This window comes from Musca autumnalis, unplaced genomic scaffold, assembly GCF_047663935.1.
Source record: "Musca autumnalis isolate F117 unplaced genomic scaffold, ASM4766393v1 scaffold_3, whole genome shotgun sequence".
Taxonomy (NCBI): Eukaryota; Metazoa; Arthropoda; class Insecta; order Diptera; family Muscidae; genus Musca; species Musca autumnalis.
This window is the reverse complement of record NW_027411866.1, coordinates 4,386,549-4,406,997: the sequence shown is the minus strand read 5'-3', so window position 1 is coordinate 4,406,997 and position 20,449 is coordinate 4,386,549. Positions and strand designations below refer to the sequence as shown.

The 20,449-nt window shown below is 37.3% G+C and overlaps 1 protein-coding gene across 1 annotated transcript; it reads right to left on the bottom strand.

The window, feature by feature from the left end:
* Positions 1-25: 25 nt before the first annotated feature.
* Positions 26-19,507, bottom strand: ATP7 (copper-transporting ATPase 1). The gene is made up of 4 exons (XM_073978596.1): positions 18,084-19,507; positions 3,775-5,021; positions 2,929-3,711; positions 26-1,388 (listed from the first exon to the last, which is right to left on the bottom strand). The coding sequence occupies exons 1-4, from the start codon at positions 19,126-19,128 to the stop codon at positions 675-677; spliced, it is 3,789 nt and encodes a 1,262-aa protein (XP_073834697.1). The 5' UTR covers positions 19,129-19,507; the 3' UTR covers positions 26-674.
* Positions 19,508-20,449: the final 942 nt, after the last annotated feature.

The following is a 20,449-nucleotide window of genomic DNA, read 5'->3' as shown; positions in this document are numbered from 1 at the left end:
AATTCGAAAAAGACAATACAAATAATTACGGGTTATATGGGGTCAATATTGATTTATTTAGCGATTCGTATAAAAATATTTATAATTAAAAAAGACGTATAACAAAAAATATAGAATATATTTATATATGTATGTTTATTGTTTGCTTATTTTGAGCATATGTCTGCCAAAAAGAAAAAAAAAACAATGTCTGGTCACAATAGTTACACGATATTTTACAAAGGATTTATATTTTACACAAGACATTTCAAAAGGGGTCGATTCTCCCTTACATTTCATAACAGAATATGCAGCTTTTTTATATATGTATGGATTTATAATTCTATACAGTTATTATTTAAATTAAATTTCATGTCGATAATTATTTCACAGTTATATAACAAATTGTTTGTTGTGGTTTTTTGGAACTTATAAATTACTTTTAAGTGATGAGTGAAAATGTGGTGTGTGTGTGTGTGTGTGTGTGTATACAAATTATTTGAAGACATGAAGTGAATGCGATATGAAACAAAAAAAGATATTCAAAATAACAAAAAAAAAAAAACAACGATTTTAAGGAATACGATCTTCTCTTCTAACACAAACAAATATTATGCATCTGATATGCATATAACAATTTTTTCCTTTCATCCGGACAACAAGACGCACACCCTTTAGAGGTGTCCCTACTTAGTCTATAATTTTTGTAGCTCGGTCACATCTTGAAGATTTTTTGTTTTGACAATTTTTGGTTTGATATAATCCACATCATCAGCTGCCAGCAGTGAATCTTCTTTGGGATCCATTTTAACGCTTCCAGAGCGTAGCAGAAGACGAGATAGTAGTGATGAACTGGAACGTCTACGAGGTAAATCCTCCAATCCCCGATGCAAGGATAGCTGATCTGGTTCACGTTCTTTAGAGGTAGCTACATAATGTATGTATTCTGCTGTGCGTAACTTAGCAGCTGTCGGCTTACGATATAATTTCAATAACAATGATGAACATACAACAGATATTGAGCTGGCGGCCATTGCAACTGAGGCCATCCATGGTTGTAGTGTAATACCAAATGGCGAAAATATTCCTGAGGCCAAAGGTATTCCCAATAAATTGTACATACTGGCAAAGAGGAAGTTGTAGCGTATACGTTTAACGGTTTTGCGAGATAGATCGAGGCATGCCACAACATCAAGTAGATCATTACGCATTAACACCACATCGGCAGCTTCAGCAGCTACATCTGTGCCAGCAGCAATGGCAATGCCCACATCCGCTTGGGCCAATGCAGGACTGTCATTAACACCATCACCCACCATGGCCACACGATGTCCAGCTTCTTGTATGCGTTGGATTTTGGCAACCTTGTGAGATGGTAAAACTTCGGCAAAAACACGATTTATGCCAACCTGAGAAAAAACAAGTAAAACAAAAAAGTGTTTTTCATTGACCTTCATAAAAGGGAAAACTGTTTAGAAATTTCCCTAGAAACTGAGACCCTCAAATGCCAAATGACAACCAAAACTCCTTCAATAACACTGTGCAACATTTTAAGGGGATATTGTACAAACAATTTGAGCTGAGGATTTTTTGAAAGTACCGAACCAAACGACAAAAAACCCTAGTAGGGTTTTGTTGTATCAGATCCAGCTTGGATTTTATATCCCCATCTAAACATGGTTTAATATTGACTTTTTAAAGAAATTCTGGGCTATATCTCTTAAACCTATGTGAATCTTCATCTGACCTCTGAAGCAAATTTTTAGATAAGTGCAAGAATAAAATATTTGGGGAAATAAAGAATTCGAAAAACTGTTGGTGTGGACTGTGTTTGAAATACTTGTTGTAAAAGATATGATGCAAAATACCGCTGAAACAACATGAAGTAAGCATTTTAGAGTTTCAGAATGTTCTAAAGAGTTGTTGAGAATTTTATTTGGAAGACTTTTGCTAAAGGTTACTTGGTTCAACTCCCAATAGTTTAGCTGATACGTAACAGAATTTCAGCAATTATGTAAAATTTTCTATATTTTGCCGATTTTGATGCCTAAGATGGAGTTTTTCTCATGTGGTCTGTTCAAAAGATAAGTTCTACTAGGGCTGCAATATTGCCAAAGACAGCAAGACCAATTTCCTAATCGTTTCCGAGATAAAGGCCCGATAAATGCAAAAAACTGTAGTTTTAGCCCGGTTTAGATGAGGCCATAAAATCGGAACTGGATCTGACAGGACAAAACCCTGCTAGGGTTTTTGTAGTCTCAATATTTACTTTCAAAAAATGCATACCAGAAGTTGTTTGCATTTTCAGTGTTGCATAGTGTAATAGGATGTTTATCCTCAAATGCCATATCACAATCGAATAAATTAATGTATAGCGTCAAAATGTTGAATGAACCCGTCTAAAGAACAGTAGAAAAACGTTAGATACGTTTTGATGCACCTGATAATATGGTACCCCACATTTGAGTGCCATTTTATTCAGTGCAGATTTTGGTGGCGCTTTTTGTTTATGGTGAATAGATTCAATGAATTTTTAACACTGCCATCATCAGCCTATGAGGACGAACAGTTTTACTACGTTGTTCGTACACAAGTCCCACCACCACATAAATCGATGCCTTATCACTATGATTCGATTCGTTAACACAGGCTTTTATGTCCAACAGAAGAAACAATCTTTAAATCTTTTCCTAGCACTACTATTGCTATAAAAATAGCCCCAACCATAGGAGATTTTGTTCTATTTCAAAACATAACATTTTAAGCCTCCCTGAGTTTTGACTCTTTTCCATTTCAACATAAAGAAGAGAGTGAGAAAACGGGAATTTGCGTTCAGAATATGGCTGTTTAGCTTTCTAAAAAATACAACAATGACCTTCAGAACTTTATAATGTTTACATGCATATAGAGACTATAAACATTGTCATCCTCTTCTCATCCCCTACTTACCTCTCTGGCAATACTAGCCGCTGTATTCTTATTATCACCGGTCAGCAGTATGACATCAATGCCCATTTTCTTTAGGGTATACACCGCTAAATGGGCTTCAGGCTTAACCATATCCGACACAGCAAACATACATATCAAGTGACCATTTAAAGCACATAACACAGCCGTGTGTCCCTTGGACTCTTCTTCAGTCATGACATTATTGATTTCTGCTGAAACTTGTATGGCATTGCGTAGCATCCATTCACGATTTCCAATCAAGACATTTATTTCACTATCCATTATGGATTTCGAATCGCCAACAATTTCCGTAGGATGTGTTTGATCATCTAATTGTAATAACTGTTGCTGTTGGCTTGTTTCCATTTGGCCGACACTAGCGCATATTAACTCCGATATGGATACTCCATTTTCCAATTGTATGGGAGCTTTTTCAATATTATTACCATGTGAGCGATAACTGTTTTCAAAGTTGATTATTTTTTCTGAATGGCTTGCCTGTCTCAGAGCACTTTCATAATGAGAAACTGTGACCTTAATACCACATCCGGGAACAGCTTGAAAATTGGAAGACTTGCCCAAGGCATCCTGAGCCAACATGTCTTTGGCAAAACGTACTATTGCTGAGGCAATGGGATGTTCACTATTCGATTCTGCAGCACCCACAATGGCCAATGCACGAGCTAAACTACAAACGGAGGGTTTGACAAACATAATAACCTTGGAGGTCATGGGTGTGCCATGTGTTATGGTGCCGGTTTTATCAAATACCACAGTCTTGACCTGTTAGGGATTTAACATTGATTAATTGTTGTTGTTTTCGTTATTGCTGTTTATTTTCCTTACCTTGTGGGCATTCTCCAATGCTGTGGCTCCCTTTACCAAAACACCGTTAATAGCTCCTGTACCAGTTGCCACCATCACAGCAGTGGGAGTTGCCAATCCCAGTGCACATGGACAGGCAATGGCTAAGACGCTCAGGGCACACTTGAATGCATAACTCACAACAATGGTATTTGTATCCATGTGGGCCTTGTGCTCCCCGGCAACTGGTACCAGATCGGGATCTATGAAACCCGCTATTATCCAGCCAATAAGTGTCACACTGGAGACCACTACAACAAAAGGCACAAAATAGCCCGCAATGCGATCAGCCAATTGCTGAATGGGTGCCTTGGAAGTTTGAGCCTCTTCCACCAGACGGACTATTTGTGCCAGTGTAGTATTCTCACCCGTATGAGTGGCTGTTATCAACAAGACTCCGTTTTGGTTAATGGAGCCACCAATGACCACAGCACCTTTACGTTTTGCCACTGGCATTGATTCTCCGGTAATAAGTGACTCATCACACGTTGAATGACCATATAGCACCTTACCATCAACAGGAACTTTTGCACCCGGCACGACCTTTAAAATATCTCCTCTTTGCACATAGTCAACTGATATTACCTTTTCCGAAGTAATCTCAAAATCTGCAGAAATTTCTACCAAAACAGCTTCCACTGCCTTCAGGGACAACAACTTTGACAGAGCTTCGGAAGTTTTACCCTTGGCTATGTGTTCCAACCATCTGCCCAACGATATAAATATCAAAAGCATTGGTGGTGTATCAAAGAATGTTAAAGGTGATGAATTTTGTTCCATTAGTACAGCTGCGATGACAACTCCCACAGAATATAGATAAGAGATGGTTGTAACCATTGATATCAGGACATCCATATTTGTGCTGCCATGCTTTATGGCCTTATACGATTGAACATAGAAGTGCCAACCACCAAAAAATTGCACCGGTGTTGAGAGCAGAAACATTACCAAATTTTCCATAGATAGGCCGGGTACGAGACAACACATGGCTGCATGTCCTCTATTGCCCATTTCAACCATAAAGTAAATCATAGCAATCATACAGGGGCCACCAAACAGCAAAGAGATGAGAAATGCTGTACGCCATTTGCGTATTTCTTCTTTGTGTTCCAAATAGCTGTGGGCCATTTTATCCTTGCCCGAAAGTATGTGAGCTTGAAAGCCCAATTGTTCGATGGCTTCACATATGTTACGGGGACCAGTAACATCGGTATTGTAACGAAATTTTCCTGAAATTGAGAAGAGAAACAGGGAAAATTGTCAAGTATTTTATTGCTGGCTTTGTGAAAAACTACGAAAGAATATTTTAACGAATATTATTAAATTTTCAAAGAAATAATTTAGAAATTCTAAGTGCCATTATTATATGTGTTCTTTTACTATCTGATGAATTTCAAAACGCAAAATAAAACAATTTGGAGTCATTATAAATATCATTTTACATTGAGTTATTGTTAAGGAGCTCCTCCTTGAAATTCAATCATCTCTTTAAACTTTAATTTAACCGGAACGCTATAAATCTGTTCGGTAAATCCAAACTATAACAAAAGAAGACTTATAATAATGGAGGTAAAAGTAATACTCTATGATTGTACTAAATACTCTCAAATGTTTTACAAGTTTAAAAGATAAGTTATATAAAATGTACATATGTATGAGTATTTTTTAATTCCCTTTTTAATTATTAAAAAACATCTGGAGATAATGTAGTTTACTGTCAAAAAGCTTAAGTATAGCCTGAATTTTGCTAAAAATGACGCAATTGCTATTGTTATATCCACTGTTGGGTTTCCAACATGTGGAAGTTTGATTTTTATGTTCACCATCTTGTTGTTGAAGAAAACAGATGTTGTATGAGAATCATTGTAATTAAGTGGAGCAATCATTTAAGTTGTTGTTCTATACGAAAAATTAAATTAATTTTGATAGTTAACACATTGTGGATTATTTGTAAACTTCAAACTAAATGATAATAATGAAGTGATAAATACTCCCGAAAACGCCAAAAAAATTTTCTTTGTCTGCATTTTACAAAAATGAATCACAAATGCATTGAAAATATGCATATATTCGAACAAAAGCAACTTCAACAGAAGCGGGACAATGCCCCCACCAATCACATCGCTTTTCCAATGCAATTTTAAGAGAACTATTCTACTATTGAAATACAAATGCCACCCGCGCTCATTCACAAATAAAATAAATTATGACTTATTTGTTTTCAAAACAAAACAGCACTACTTTCAAGTGATTTGTAGCGCCATTCAATTATTTCATGACATGTCATCGATGAGGAAAAAATATTACAGAAAACGCCCTATGGTATGGAAATTAATTTTGATGTATGTAAATTAAAACCCTGTCTGGTTAACATTTCTTTTATCTCTCTACATGTTTGCATGGGTATATAACACATGCCGCCGACTATACTGATAGTATGGAATGTATTATGAATTTTAGAGTAATTTAAAATAGAACACTTAACTAAGATTTGAATATAAAGAAAACATTACTGATAACAATAGTTGTTGAGGTAGTTGCTATACATTTTTGGAATTACTTGAAATAAAGTGCTGTTACTATAGATAAAACTAATTTATCAAGTCGTTTAATTGTTAATTCAGTTCTAAATTCTCAAACAATACAGTTTTTTCAGATATTGTTATTAATGCATTTGTCCTTACTGTATTCTTTTTTTATTCGGCCAAGGACTGGCATCATCTACAAGTGTTATGACCTCTTTAAATCAAAGGCTGAGAATAATTTACATTTATTGCTACAGCAGCGACTCACCCTAGAATCGCTACAACAGATACCACGGCAGCGGGTTCTTCTGTACCGGATTGATCCGAAACCAAAAGTTTTTAATTAATTAATTGGATTAATCGAGCTAACATGGCCTAAGGAGTTTTGTATTGAGAAATTAATTCTAGCGAAATACCACACACTCAACCATTACGCTACGATCGTTTCGCCTGGTGGTTAAGCCAGGCTCATCAGGCGTATTTGAATGCTAATGGCTAGAAGGCAAAGGCTGATTTTGATAACTTCTATTTATACATTTTTATAAATTTGTAATTATGAAGTATTTTTCTTTATCAAGTCACCCTAGTGTCTTGTCTAGGAATCAAAAGTTTTTCGACCAGCAGCTGCCAACCCAGCATCATATTCTGCTACAACAACAACAATCGCTACAATCCCAAGGCGGCGGTTTTTTCAATACCGAATTGACTCGAAACCTGAGTGTACATACGTTTGGATTCCTTTTGTCCGTGCAGGGATGCAGGAAAACCCAGGACCATTATGGATGTTCCCAGTTTGTCACAGCCGCATCCACCACACTCAAACTTCGGTGAGATGCAATAGATGCCGGGAGTGGGTGCTTCTTAAGGGTTGCTCTGGACTCGTGAGGGACTTCGACAGGGACTATGTTACTGCACAATAAAGTCTGAGATCGTTAGCAAATGTAGACATCAACTTGAGAACATTCAAAATTCAATCGTATTCTGTTGGGTACCCGGACATTATAATATAGAAGGAAACGAAATCGCTGATGAACTGGCACGTACAGGCTCACAGTCCGATAGCATTCAGGCAGAAAGCCCTGTGAAACCGCCGCTGTGTCATTTTATTGGTAAGCTCACGAGCTTCTTCTCCGATAAAGCTGGTAAAATTTGGTCTAATGAACCCAAATGTAGGATAGCGAAACTAATATGGCCAACCATTTCGAGACGTAGAACTTCATCCTTACTCTCACTCAGTAAACCTGAGATCAGAATTGCTACAGGGGTGATTACCGGCCACTGTCGCGTCAGATCCAGAAGCTGTAAGTGGGATGGAACCAATGTCGATTTTTGCAGACTCTGTGAGGATGAGGAGGAGTTGGAGACAATCGAACATCTGCTATGTCGTTGTCCTATGCTTAGAAGCATGAGGCGGAGACTACTGGGTGATTACGAAATCCCTACTCTTACCGGTCTCTCCTCAATAGATCCTGTGACTATTGTCAACTTTACCAGAGCCTGTAAATGGCTATGGGAAAACTATGCGGCACAACCGCAAATCTGACTCTCTCATTCTATTATGAGGTCGAACAATATACATACATATATATATATATATATATATATATATATATATATATATATATATATATATATATATATATATATATATTAACAAAATTATTTTCTTTTCTTCCCCTTTCCTTTATGTATCAATCTCCCTACTCTATAAACTCTTTTCTCCTGCTGGAAATCTTTCTATCTCCAATCTCTTATATATTTTCAGGATGAACACAATGGACCAAAAGGTCTCCGAGTGAAGCAGCTATGATGAATTGTAGCTGCGCATCTTTAAACCTAACCTAACCTACTGCATGCTGCTTGAACACAACCCGCTGTGAGACGTGGTCGTTATCAGAAATATCGTCATCAATACAATTTTGTAGTGTAGTGATTACAAGAACAACTACAGCTTACTGCGTTGTGATGGTTACAACGTACTGAAGAAGAATCGCACCAGAAGTAAGGTGGGGGGATTAGCTTTCATATTGCACCAGTCTGTTCAATGCAGACCTATCTTGCTTGAGCCTGACTTTAATGACCCGTACATGGAATGTATGGGGTAGCATTCAGTTGTGGAACTGTCAAGGTAGAGTTGCTTGATGTGTACATCCCGCCGATAAATAGCAGGTTATAAGCCTAACATTAGCCCGCTTGTTGAAGGTCATAATCGTCAGGTCCTGGGGGACTTTAATGCTCATCATGAGTTGTGGCATTTGGTTTTCGGCAATGACCATAGAGGCATAGTTCTAGTTGAGCAGACTGACAAGTTTACGTTTTGCACGATCATTGAGGACACCCCCACCAGTATCAGCGGAGAATGTCACAGTTCGCCAGATATAACCATGGTGTTACCTGGTCTGACAAATGACCCGACGTTTCTCTTGGGTCATAACTGTTTTCATTTCATATCTGCGGAACCTCTACCTCTTCTGTATTCGACTCTACTTATATGGCAATGAGATCGAAACGAATGCGAATGATTTACGATCTTGGCGTCAGGTACCTTCTCCGATTGGGATGGCGATCCCGAAATCCCGAAAATCCGGGATTTAGCAAATCCCGAATCCCGGGATTTATTTCTTTCGGGTCCCGGGATTTTCGATGTTTTTTATGGCATTTTATTCACATATGGAAAATAATCAGCTGTAAAATGAGTTGTTGAAAATATAATTGATCAATTACGCCACGAAGGGTATAATTTTATATACATTTAGAGCAATGTCGTGCTTTGATATTGTTAAAGTTACGAAGTTTTTCAGCAATTCACAAACACACGACCCTAACGCAACGAAAGAGCACACAAATGTTTTGATTTGTTTTTGTTTTGCACCATGCGTGCATACAACGTTACTAACACACTGTCAAAAGTTGCAAATATTGAGAATTTTGTGTGCCCTCTTCTTGGTCGGCTGTGATTTAGAGCATGTTCCATAAATGAATACATCAAAGAGATTTTTCTATAATTCGCTCAATTTTTAATGAATAGCCTTCACATTTAATACGAGGGCAGTTCGGAAACTTTTTAGACTAGCACAAAAAGCGCGGTATAAACAGAAAAAGTTAAGTGTTTTGGATACTTCCATCTCTGTTATGAACACATGTAAAATTTTGTTTCGATCTGGCAACTCCTTCATATAGAAACAGGTGTTCAAAAAAGACGCATCCGCAATTTTTTTACAATGGAAAAATTAGAAATGCGTGCTGTCATTAAATATTTACATAAAAAAGGCTTATCGGAACAAGAAATTCTCTATAATCCTCCCTAACTCGCCTGGGGGGTTCAGGCATATCCACCAGATTGTGATTTGGGTGGTCTTGCCTATAGCATCCAAGCAAGTACTGCATCGTCAACCTCCTGTTGTGACGACTCACAGGAAGGATCTTTGTCTCCTCATGTAAATGATCCACTGCAGACATGAGGTAACTCCCTGTAGCTGTTCTCAGGGCAGCAGTCTGACAGATTTGTAGTTTATCCCATTGCGTATCACTTACGTTAGCAAACCACGCTGGCGCCGCATAGCTTACCACAGACCGACCTATCGCGTTGTATGTGGTTAACAAGGTTTCTTTACCCGCACCCCAAGTGCTGCCGGCTAGGGACTTGAGGACCTTGTTCCTGTTTCTCAGCTTATCGCATGCTATCGAATGTGATCCCTAGGACTTTGGGGTAGTTTGTGGTCGGAATAGTTGCACCGTCGACCTGCACATTCAGTGGGAGCTTCATCAGAACGTGTTGAACAGTGTGGCTGTTGACTTAGTGATGGATATTTTCATATTCCTCGCGTGGAAAAACTCTACAAGATCAATGAGATTGGCATTTAGCCTTTCACAAACGTTACCGATATTGGGACCTGACGCCATGAGTGTACAATCATCCGCGTACGTAATTAACTCAATGCCGGCGGGAGGGCGTGGAATTGCAGAGAGGTAGAGGTTAAACAGTTCCGGAGAACTCCCTGCTTCACTCTACGGGGTTTGGACTTCCTGTCTCTGAATTCCACGTATGACTGGCGACCACACAAATAGTTGATGACCCAGCGTTTCAGACAAGACCGGAGGGTAGTATTCTCGATATCCTCGAACAGCCTAGCATGGCTGACCGTATCAAACGCTTTGGTCAGATCCAATGCTACCATCACTGTTCTGTGACATGGTTTGTCCTGGTTGAGCCCTCGTCCAATATATGTTGAAATGGCGTGCAGTGCTGTTGTGGTACTGTGCTGCTTCCGGAACCCGTGTTGATGATCTGCAACTGGATAACACGTTCTGATGCTGGGGAGGAGTAATGCCTCGAGTATCTTTGCTACTGGTGATAGAAGTGAAATCGGCCTGTACGACTCACCTTTACTGGCATCTTTGCCAGGTTTCACAGCAGCAGGACCACCCTGCCCATCTTCCAGGCATCGGGAACTATTAGGGTGGCTAGCGATAAGTGAAGGACCTTACTTAAATACTCGACTCCTGGGCCATCCAGCTGTTTTAGCATCAGCATAGAAATTCCGTCAGGTCCAAGCGCTTTGGATGACTTTGCGCCTCGGATAACATCTGCAACATCATCCATCGTAAATTGTGGCGGTTCTTCTTCGGCTGGAAGAGATCGCAAACGACGCAAAACAGAGGTAGAGGTTAAACAGTTCCGGAGATATCACCCCTCCTTGGGGAATTCCCTGCTTCACTCTACGGGGTTTGAACTTCCTGTCTCTGAATTCCACGTATGAATGGCGACCACACAAATAGTAGATGACCCAGCGTTTTAGACAAGGCCGGAGGGTAGTATTCTCGATATCCTCGAACAGCCTAGCATGGCTGGCAAACGACGCAAAACACTTCTCTTCGCCCGGTCGCTATCGGGGTGCTCGATAAATTAAACTAACTCTGGGGTCGTTAGGGTTCGTGCAGCGAAGCTCATCACGCTCTTTAGCTAATCCCGTCGCCTCTGCTGGGAAATTTAGTCTTATTTCAGGTATTCGACCAGCAGGGATAAAGCGAGAGCGGCTGCAGCAGTGATGATGTCTCGGAACTTCCTCTCTGCTACCCGAACATCAGAGGGACTGGACAGTTCTCTGAAGCGTTGATTAGTGAACTCTCTGAAACCTTGCCAATCCGCTTTTCCATGATTAATGAAAGTGCGGCGTTCAGAGGTTATGAAGTCTGGTGGTCTGTTTATGGAGATGAGGATTGGGAGATGGTCCGACCCAAGGGAAATGTCACGTCATGTCACGTCATTCGTCAGACCAGGTGACACGATGGATATGTCAGGCGAACTGTGGCAGTCTCCTCTAATCCTGGTGGGTGCGTCCTCGTTCGCAGTGCAGAATGTGGAGCTATCTATTTGCTCAGCCAGATCTGTACCTCTCTGGTAATTTCCTAGAGCTAAATGCCATAACTCGTGATGTGCATTAAAATCCCCTAGGACCAGCCGGTTATAACCTCGCAACAGAGGCCTGATGTTAGGCAAATAACGCGGGGCACAGCTATTGACCGGCGGGATATACACATTCAGCAGTTCTATCTCGGCGGATCCACACCTTACCGCTACCCCCATACACTCCAAGTATGGGTCACTAGAGTCTAGCTCAGGCGAGATAGGTCTGTACTGGACAGACTGGTGCAGTAGGAATGCAAGCCCTCCACCCCCACTCCGAAGACTGCAGTTGTTGCTCAGCTTTGTTTCCTGGATCGCCGCGACCATGATATTTCTCCGACTCATAAAGTCCACGATCTCATTGATCTTGGTTCGAAGACCATCGCAGTTAAACTGCAAGAATGTCACATCCTCAGGAACTGGGACAGTAATACGCGGTGTTAACGGCTGCTGCTGATACTGCTGTCTGGGAGATTGCGGGGGAGTTTCATAATCCGATGATGTTGATGATGAAGACTCACTGGGGTTTATATTGGCGCAGCACGAGGTAACATAAACCCTGTCGTAATACTCCCTCAGGTAGGTGAGGCCTGAACAGTTTCTGAAATGCACCCATCCTTGGCACCCGTTGCATCTCATTGACACCGACCTATGGTGGATGATACGTTGACAAACGGTACAGAACCATGGCCCGGGGTTACTCTCAATCCCGGCACGGACCAAAAGAATCCGGAGCAGGCATTCCGGGACATGCCGCTCCCAAAATAAAAATAAAGACGAACACGAACAAGTAGTTGCTGAGGTGACGGCCCTGGCCGAGAAGATGGTTCCTCGGGTCAATCCGGTACATAGAACCGGCCGTCGTCGGATTTCTGGTGATCCTTCTTCCTTTTAAAGGGGTGAATAATATCTTTAGAACAAGTTATTTTTTTTTTTAAATCGGTGAACAAATGGCTAAGTTATAGTGGTTTAAGTCTGAAAACCCCCTCAAAAACTATAACTGAATTTCTCATAATTTTGAAAATATTTTTTTTATTGTTTTTAAGACTTTTGTCTTATTGGGCTATAAGGTCCTTTTTGTCAATGAAAAATAAATAAAAACTACTTATTTCATTTTTAAATCCGACGTTTCGTTGGGATTTTTCCAACTTCTTCAGGGATAAGTAGTTATTGAACAAAACAAAAAAACGTATTTTTGAAAATTATGAGAAATTCAGTTATAGTTTTTTTGAGAGGGTTTTCAGACTTAAACCACTATAACTTCGCCATTTGTTAACCGATTTAAACAAATAATAACTTGTTCTAACGGTATTATTCACCCCTTTAAAAGGAAGAAGGATCACTAGAAATCCGTTGTGAAAAAAGAAGATATGTCCGTTTAAATTTGAAAATGTAAGAAACCCAGATTTTCACTACTTTTACCGTTATAAAAAAAAAAAAACGAAGTGACCCCAACGAACTAAAGGCATTGTCGTTGTCCATGGATCCCAACACGATATAAATTTGCATCAGAACACTTGAATATTTTGCTGGTCAACTTTTGTAGCACAGTGTCATTTATCGACATTTTTCGAAAAGTTTGCACCTTCTCAAGGCCAAAACTGCCTGAAGGAGCGTTCCAATGCTTTCGCGATGTATTAGAGACTTCTTAATTACTGTCTTGGCTACAATTTTTGTATTTGTGTTGGATCGAAAATCGCAATGGTTTGGCTGTTATATGCCAAAATATACAAAAAAACGTCAATAAAAAACTTAAAGTCAAAATCGGGAGGCTCGATTTTCACGGTAGATATATGGTCCAGTGGACTTTTTTGCTCAGTTCAATCCCAGGAATCAGAAACGCGAAGGGCTCATTAAGGTTTTCAAATCGCCCCGGCCTAATATACATACACATACATACAGATTTCAGAATTTTAGGCCTCAAAGAATTGTAGCAATAAATAATTACTCTTACCCCCATTATTATAAGTATTCTTTTGTTATAGTTTGGATTTACCGAACAGATTTATAGCGTTCCGGTTAACTTAAAGTTAAAAGTGATGATTGAATTTCAAGGAGAAACTTCTTGGAATTAACTTTCAATGTAAGAATTATATTTTTAATGCCTCAAAATTGGTTTATTTTGCGTTTTCAAATCCATCAGATAGTAAAAGTAATAAGATAGTAAATGGCCCATACTCTCATTTTGTAATAAGTGATAATAACTGTCATAGTAATGATTCTTAAATACCAGTATATGAACTTCTCCTATTGACATACATTTACTGCTGGGAACCTACGAATAAGTGTGGGTTAGAATTGTTAAGAGCCTTACTAAACAATGACAGAAACAAACAAATATGAATATGTGTTTTATTGTCACGAAAACGGACAAAAGTGAGCGCGCATATTTATTAGTTACTAATCATCAAAATATTTCAATGACACTTGGGTCCGTAACGGCTCTGAATCGTAACAGTCAATGAACTGTATCAACGTAAACTGTAACAACAGAGTAATGTTTCTTAACAAATGTAAACACCTATTGAAATACTTTTGTAAGCAAGGTTTAATTGTTTTTCTTAAACATAGAGAGCGCATACATTGTAGGACTTAGAAGACGTATACAGTTAGCATCTGATAAAATTAGTTATTATTCATACATTAGAAAGAGAGTCATTGGGTTTGTCTGGATACCCTAAAATTTGTAACAGTTTGTACCAATTGTTGCTGGATGTCGTCTGTTGACACAATAGTCCAGCAAAAGAGAGCGGTTCAAGAGAGACATTTTGACAGTTCTTTTGCTGATAGTTTGCAAATTCTTGCTGGACAAATTTCATATGTTTGTGCAAATTGAAAACAATTTTATTGTGGAAATAAGCAAGACAATTGTTTAGTTGTTTTGAAGAATCAAGTTGCAAAATGGAAAGTTTTTTTTTATCGGGTCATTTACTTGTTTATTTTTAATAAAATACAAAATGTTTGCTTGTTTGGTTCCTTTAATGGCGGACTAATTGTTCTGTTTTGGCAAATCAGCTGATTGCTTGCAGGTTTTTGCAGGGAAGGTTTCTGTTTATTTTTTACATTTTTCTTGCAAAAGAGAATAAAAACTCTTTACTCTCCGAGAAAGTTCTCGCTGGGAAAGTAACCATCCAAAGTTCTATGAGTTCTGTAATGTGATACAGGTTATCAAAGGAATCTGTGTGCTATTTTTTAACTCTCCTTGAGTTGTTTATTGATAAATACAAAAACAGTTAAAAACTTTAACAAGGAATATTGAATGAAAACAAGATCACGATAGAGGAGTGCTTTGGCCTTTTCATAAAAATTAAGACAAGTGATTGATCAATTCAAGAAATTTACGAAAAGTATGTGGAGTGCAAAAAGTGGTTCATTTCATGGGATTAAAACCAACACATGACATTGGTTTATTGCGTTCCTTTTGCTATATTAATTCACACGTAACCAATGGACATAAGACATAAGCATTTGGCATTATAGCTGGTATCTAATAAGCTCTGCATTGTGATAAAAAAATAACTATAAAGGTATATTTTTGAACTTGATTCATTATTAAAAATGCAATGGGAATTAGATCGTTTTGGACATAATAATCATAATAATTACAAATAGCAATCAGTAAACAAAACAAGTTTAAATTAGACAAGTAAAAAAGAAATCTGAGAATTTGGTTGGTAATTTGTTCCACATACATACATACATATGTATGTAGTTACAATCACACAAACATGAAAACATGAATTGCTTGAATTTGCCTTCACTTTTCTTGTTGAATTGCCAATGTTACTTTTGGTTGTTGATAAGTTGAATGTTTAACTTGCTGGGGAATACGGTAAATTTTCAAAAAGATTATTTTTTGATAAAGACAACAAGCATTAACATTCACTATAACAATAATTAAAACTGTCTGGCCCACTAAGAAAAGTGCAAAAGAAAACAGAAAAAAACACAAATATCACATTTGAATTTATATCTAGCAGACAAGCTTAGTCAGCTGTAGTCAGAGACCTGCGCCGATCGGCTCACAGCCGGCTAAGCCGAGCCGCCGATAAAATTTTAAAGCCGCCGCCGCCGACAATTTTGTCGACTGAGCCGTTAAATTCATATTAATAATAAAAATATGAAAATATTAATTTTTTAATGCTTAAATATTTAAAACTTGTTATTAAAAATGATCTTCAAAGACATATTTTTGTATATTTACTTGCTGTTGATTTAAAACATCTACTTTTTTATTTTTGCAATGTGGTAACACTGAAACACCTTTTCCGTTTTTGGCGAATGGGGTAACACTTTTAGGTGTACGTTAGTTTTTTCGTAAGCTAAAACAAAATAAACAGGAATGGCGAAACAAAAAATTACAAATGTAAAATAATCTTTTAAAAGAATCTAGTTCAGAATCCGATGACGACCTGACTGTTTTTAATGGAATTGATAACGACATTAATGTATATGACAAAATAATAAGAAGTAAAAGCCAAATTAAAGAAGAAAGTGAAGTTGTTTTAACAAAGAAATCCTCAGGAGGATCAGTGGTTTGGCACTATTTTGGTCAATTAGTAATTGCAAACAAACCTATGCTAAAAAAGTCCCAACTTTGCAAAGTTTGCTTCGAGGAGTCTCCTATGCTACTAAAAGGGTGAGTAAATGTGGTATTTCTATGAAGGGAAAGCTTAAATGTGTTCAAATTTATCGCTAATATTATCAGGGCAATCATGAATAAAAATTCTGTGCGGAATTTGTTCCCTTTCTCCAATTTCACAATTTTTAATTTGCAAATATATCTCCAAAAAGGGAATATTTTTGTCGATTCGGCGAGAATATTCCATAGTTAAGTGATTCTAGCATTTTTCAACGTTTTAAAACATTGATTTTTAAAAGTATTTCAATTTCCAAGATTATTTTCCGTGCGGAAATTTCCGAGGGAATTATACATGATTGCCCTCTATAAAAACTTTTTAGGAGTTTCCCAATGTGCCTCTTCACTTTTATGTATCCCATCAACGAGCGCATCATCAGAAAAAGCTTTTTCAAGCGCTGGCTCATTACCCGCTTGGGCGATGGGCTAGTTCGGCATCGATCACTATAGTGACAGCAAAAAGGTCAAATTTAAGCCCTTTGACGATAAACAGGGTGCTATTCATACACGACAACTACGATATATTTAATAGTTTAATATAAAGAAATAATTTGTTAGGTGTAATTTTAATTCCAAATCCTTAAATTAAAAAATATGAATTTCTTTGATTTACAAATAAATTTTTTTAATAAAAATGTATGCAATATTTTAAATTTTTGTTTAAAATACCTATGTGTGTACATAAACATACATATATATTTTTTATTATTAAAAACGATGTAATGCAATATGAAAAAATGTTAAAAAAAACATCGGCTCAAAGCCGGCTGATAGCCGCCGCTGACATTTTTCAACATTAGCCGCCGCCGCCGACAAACTGTGCTCGGCGCAGGTCTCTGGCTGTAGTCAAAAAGTAAATATACAAAAAACAAATAAAATCAAAGTAAAACAAAAATAAATAAAAATTAATGGTGGATTACTAAGTACACTATTATCCCTCAAGTTTACATCTAATAACTTAAGGAAAATGAGAATATATATTTTTTAAATATTATGGTTCAATGCGATTTAATCAAGACTTTGTTTTATTATGATTAGATTACAATTTGAATCGCATGTTTGCCCTGATGTATGTATTTAAAAACAAAAAACAAAAACCTGTTCCACTGACATAGTTTTTGTAGATTTTTCTCTTTGTCTATTGAGGTAAATTTTGTTATTTATTTGTAGCCAATCAAAGCAATGCAATTGAAACAGAAAAAACAAAAGTAATTTTGTTATCCGTCATTTGGCAACAAAACGTATGTAGGTTACGAGTTAATTTGCTGTAGGATAGAATCATTTGTTTATAGGGAATGAAACTTTCAAGGTATTGCAAGTGGTTGTTACTGTTTTCAAAAGTTTAGGTAAACAATGACCATTTTACAAGGCCACAAAAAAGTGAAAGTGCAATAAACATTAAATGTACTTAACGATTTTAGGCCTTAAACCTAAGATAAGCATTTCCCTCATTCCCTCTTAGCACATGTTTTAATAATAAAAATGTCTTGATATTGATAATAATACATTTACAAATATATTTAAATGCCCATATATCCAATTCGCGTTTTGATTCAATTGATATATGAAAAAGTCCCCCACACCACACATAAGACCTGCGAATGTGTCTTTTACTTGGTTTCTTTCTTTAACAAGTCAACAAAGAATCACTAAAATATATTAACAAACAATTGAATAAGTTGCAAATACGAAAACAAAATAGCAAAACATGCTCTCTCACCTCGTTTTGTCATTAATGTCACTGAAGCATCGGAAACGCCTTTTAATTTTCGTACATGTGTCTCAATTTTATTTACACACGATGCACAGGTCATGCCACTTATCTCAATTTCCACCACAGCTTCACCGCTATCCGGTTCGTCAATTAGTTCCGATGGAAATCCCAATTCAGTAATCGATTTTGCAATACTATCAGGTGTAATTACATTGGCATTGTATTTTACTTCCGCCTTAGCGGCCAATAACGCAACCAATATGCTATCAATTCCATAAATTTTCTTACAATGTTTCTCTATGGTGGCCACACAACTGGCACAAGTCATGCCACGAATATGAAGAAAACATTTCGATAGAAATTCCTTTTCAATGGGTATTGTAGTGGCATTACCATTTCTTGCAACAACCTGTTGCTTGTCGTCGCCCACACTTTTTGTGGGTGACTGTTTTATGGGGGAAGGCGATTTTGATGAGGCAGGCGATGGGTGATTACTAGATGGTGAAGTTTGTTCCATGACACTTGCCTCAAAACCCATGTCATCTATCATTTCAGCTATGAGATCTGGTGTTAGTTTTACACTGTCATATTCCACTTCTGCCTGTTTTTCTTCCAGGCTCACTTTGATAGTTTTAATACCTTCCTTCGTGCCAATGTTACCCTCAATATTGCGTACGCAACTTTGACAAGTCATGCCCACAACTCGTATTAAGCATTTTTTAGGTGAATCTCCAACTGCAATTTGTCCACTTTCGTCCACTCCATTATATGTACATTCAAATCCCATGTCATCAATGTCATTTGCTATTTGCTGAGGATTTGTTATGCTGCTGTCATATGTGAAATAGCCTGCATTTTCTTTGAGTTCCACTCTGCATTTTATGATTCCGGCCTTTGATCCTATATTCCCTTCAATATTGCGTACACAACTCATGCATGTCATACCCACAATGGACAGGCGAACTTCCTTTGTTGTCGTCGTCATTGTGCCATTAGGAGGTAAATCTATTTCCACTAAGTTTTGGCTAGTGAAAGGCATTTTTTCTTCCATGGTCGGCCCCTCCTGTCTACTACTTGTTGTTGTTTTCGATTTTGCTGCTTATTATGTTATTACACGCACTACATACACTACTTATCTTTATCTCAACAGACGTTTGTTCAATAAGGCAATATATTTTTTGTTGTTGCTACACTTAGTTTTATTACTTGATAAACCCGATTAATTTTGCATTGGATAATTTCGTAATTATACTTAAATATAGAAAAAAAATATGCAAATAATTTTCTACACTCTGTCGTTCGATTTTACTTTATTAGAAGAAATTCCGAACAATTCTGAATTAATTCTTTGATATTTCCTTCGTTCATCTTTTCAACATCATTTTAACACCGCACCACACACGAACCGAAACCTACTGATTATTTCAACTAGGGATAGGTAAGTTGACTTTCGGTTAATCGACTTTTTGCAGTCAAAAACCTAAAAATTGTAGTCGACTTTTGTCTGGAGAGAAAATCGCATAATCGATTATCTTGTGATCGATTTTCGAGTTTGCCCATAGATTGTGGACTTGGCGGTTTTACAATTTTGACAGTTTTACAGGTTCAAAAGAAATTTTCTGCAATTATGAAAAAGTCGAAAGTCGAGTTTTAGAGAACTGAAATAGTCGCAAGACCGACAAATCGCATTTTTAGTTTTAGACCAAAATCGAAAAGTCGAAAAATCGATTATTGCTTTCCATTACCTATCCCTAATTTCAACAATGAACACTCACCCAGAGAATTAGAGCTGGCAAACCATCGATATTCCCAACATTAGATATTTTCGATATAATGTTTTAAAATATCAATTGCTATCGATATTATCGTTAAGTTGTCGTCGCCATTAATTTGGAGATAAAAATGGCGGAAATGTCAATGATTTTCTTGAAATTATGCAAAAGTAGTTCACAGAAATGTAAAGGAGAATAAACAAATACTTTTGTTTTATATAAAAAATTTAAAAAAATACATATTATTTTACCAAAAAATTTGTACGTGTGACTACGGACTTACTTTCATACACACACATAACCGAAAAGTAGCGAAATTTCTATTTATTTCAATGAATTTCAGGTTAGGGGTTTTTATTCCGATAATATCGATAGGCAAAACTATCTATCGATATTGAATTTTTAAATAACAATCGATATTATCGATAGTGCAATCGATTTTTTGCCAGCTCTACAGAGAATGCCAACATTTTGACAGTGTGTTATATTAGGTCTGTTCCGAGGCATATTGAACAGCTAGTGTTATCATTTTCCTGACAGACGGTCTGTAACTATAGGCCTGTTCGATAACTTCGCAAGTAAAAAATATTTGCAAGGTCT

Excerpts from the sequence above, each read along its gene's own strand:
- ATP7 (XM_073978596.1), bottom strand. The coding sequence starts at position 19,128 with ATGGAAGAAAAAATGCCTTTCACTAGCCAAAACTTAGTGGAAATAGAT. Across the intron at positions 5,022-18,083 it reads GACATTAATGACAAAACGAG|GAAAATTTCGTTACAATACC; the intron begins GTGAGAGAGCAT and ends TCTCAATTTCAG. Across the intron at positions 1,389-2,928 it reads CGGCTAGTATTGCCAGAGAG|GTTGGCATAAATCGTGTTTT; the intron begins GTAAGTAGGGGA and ends GTTTTTTCTCAG.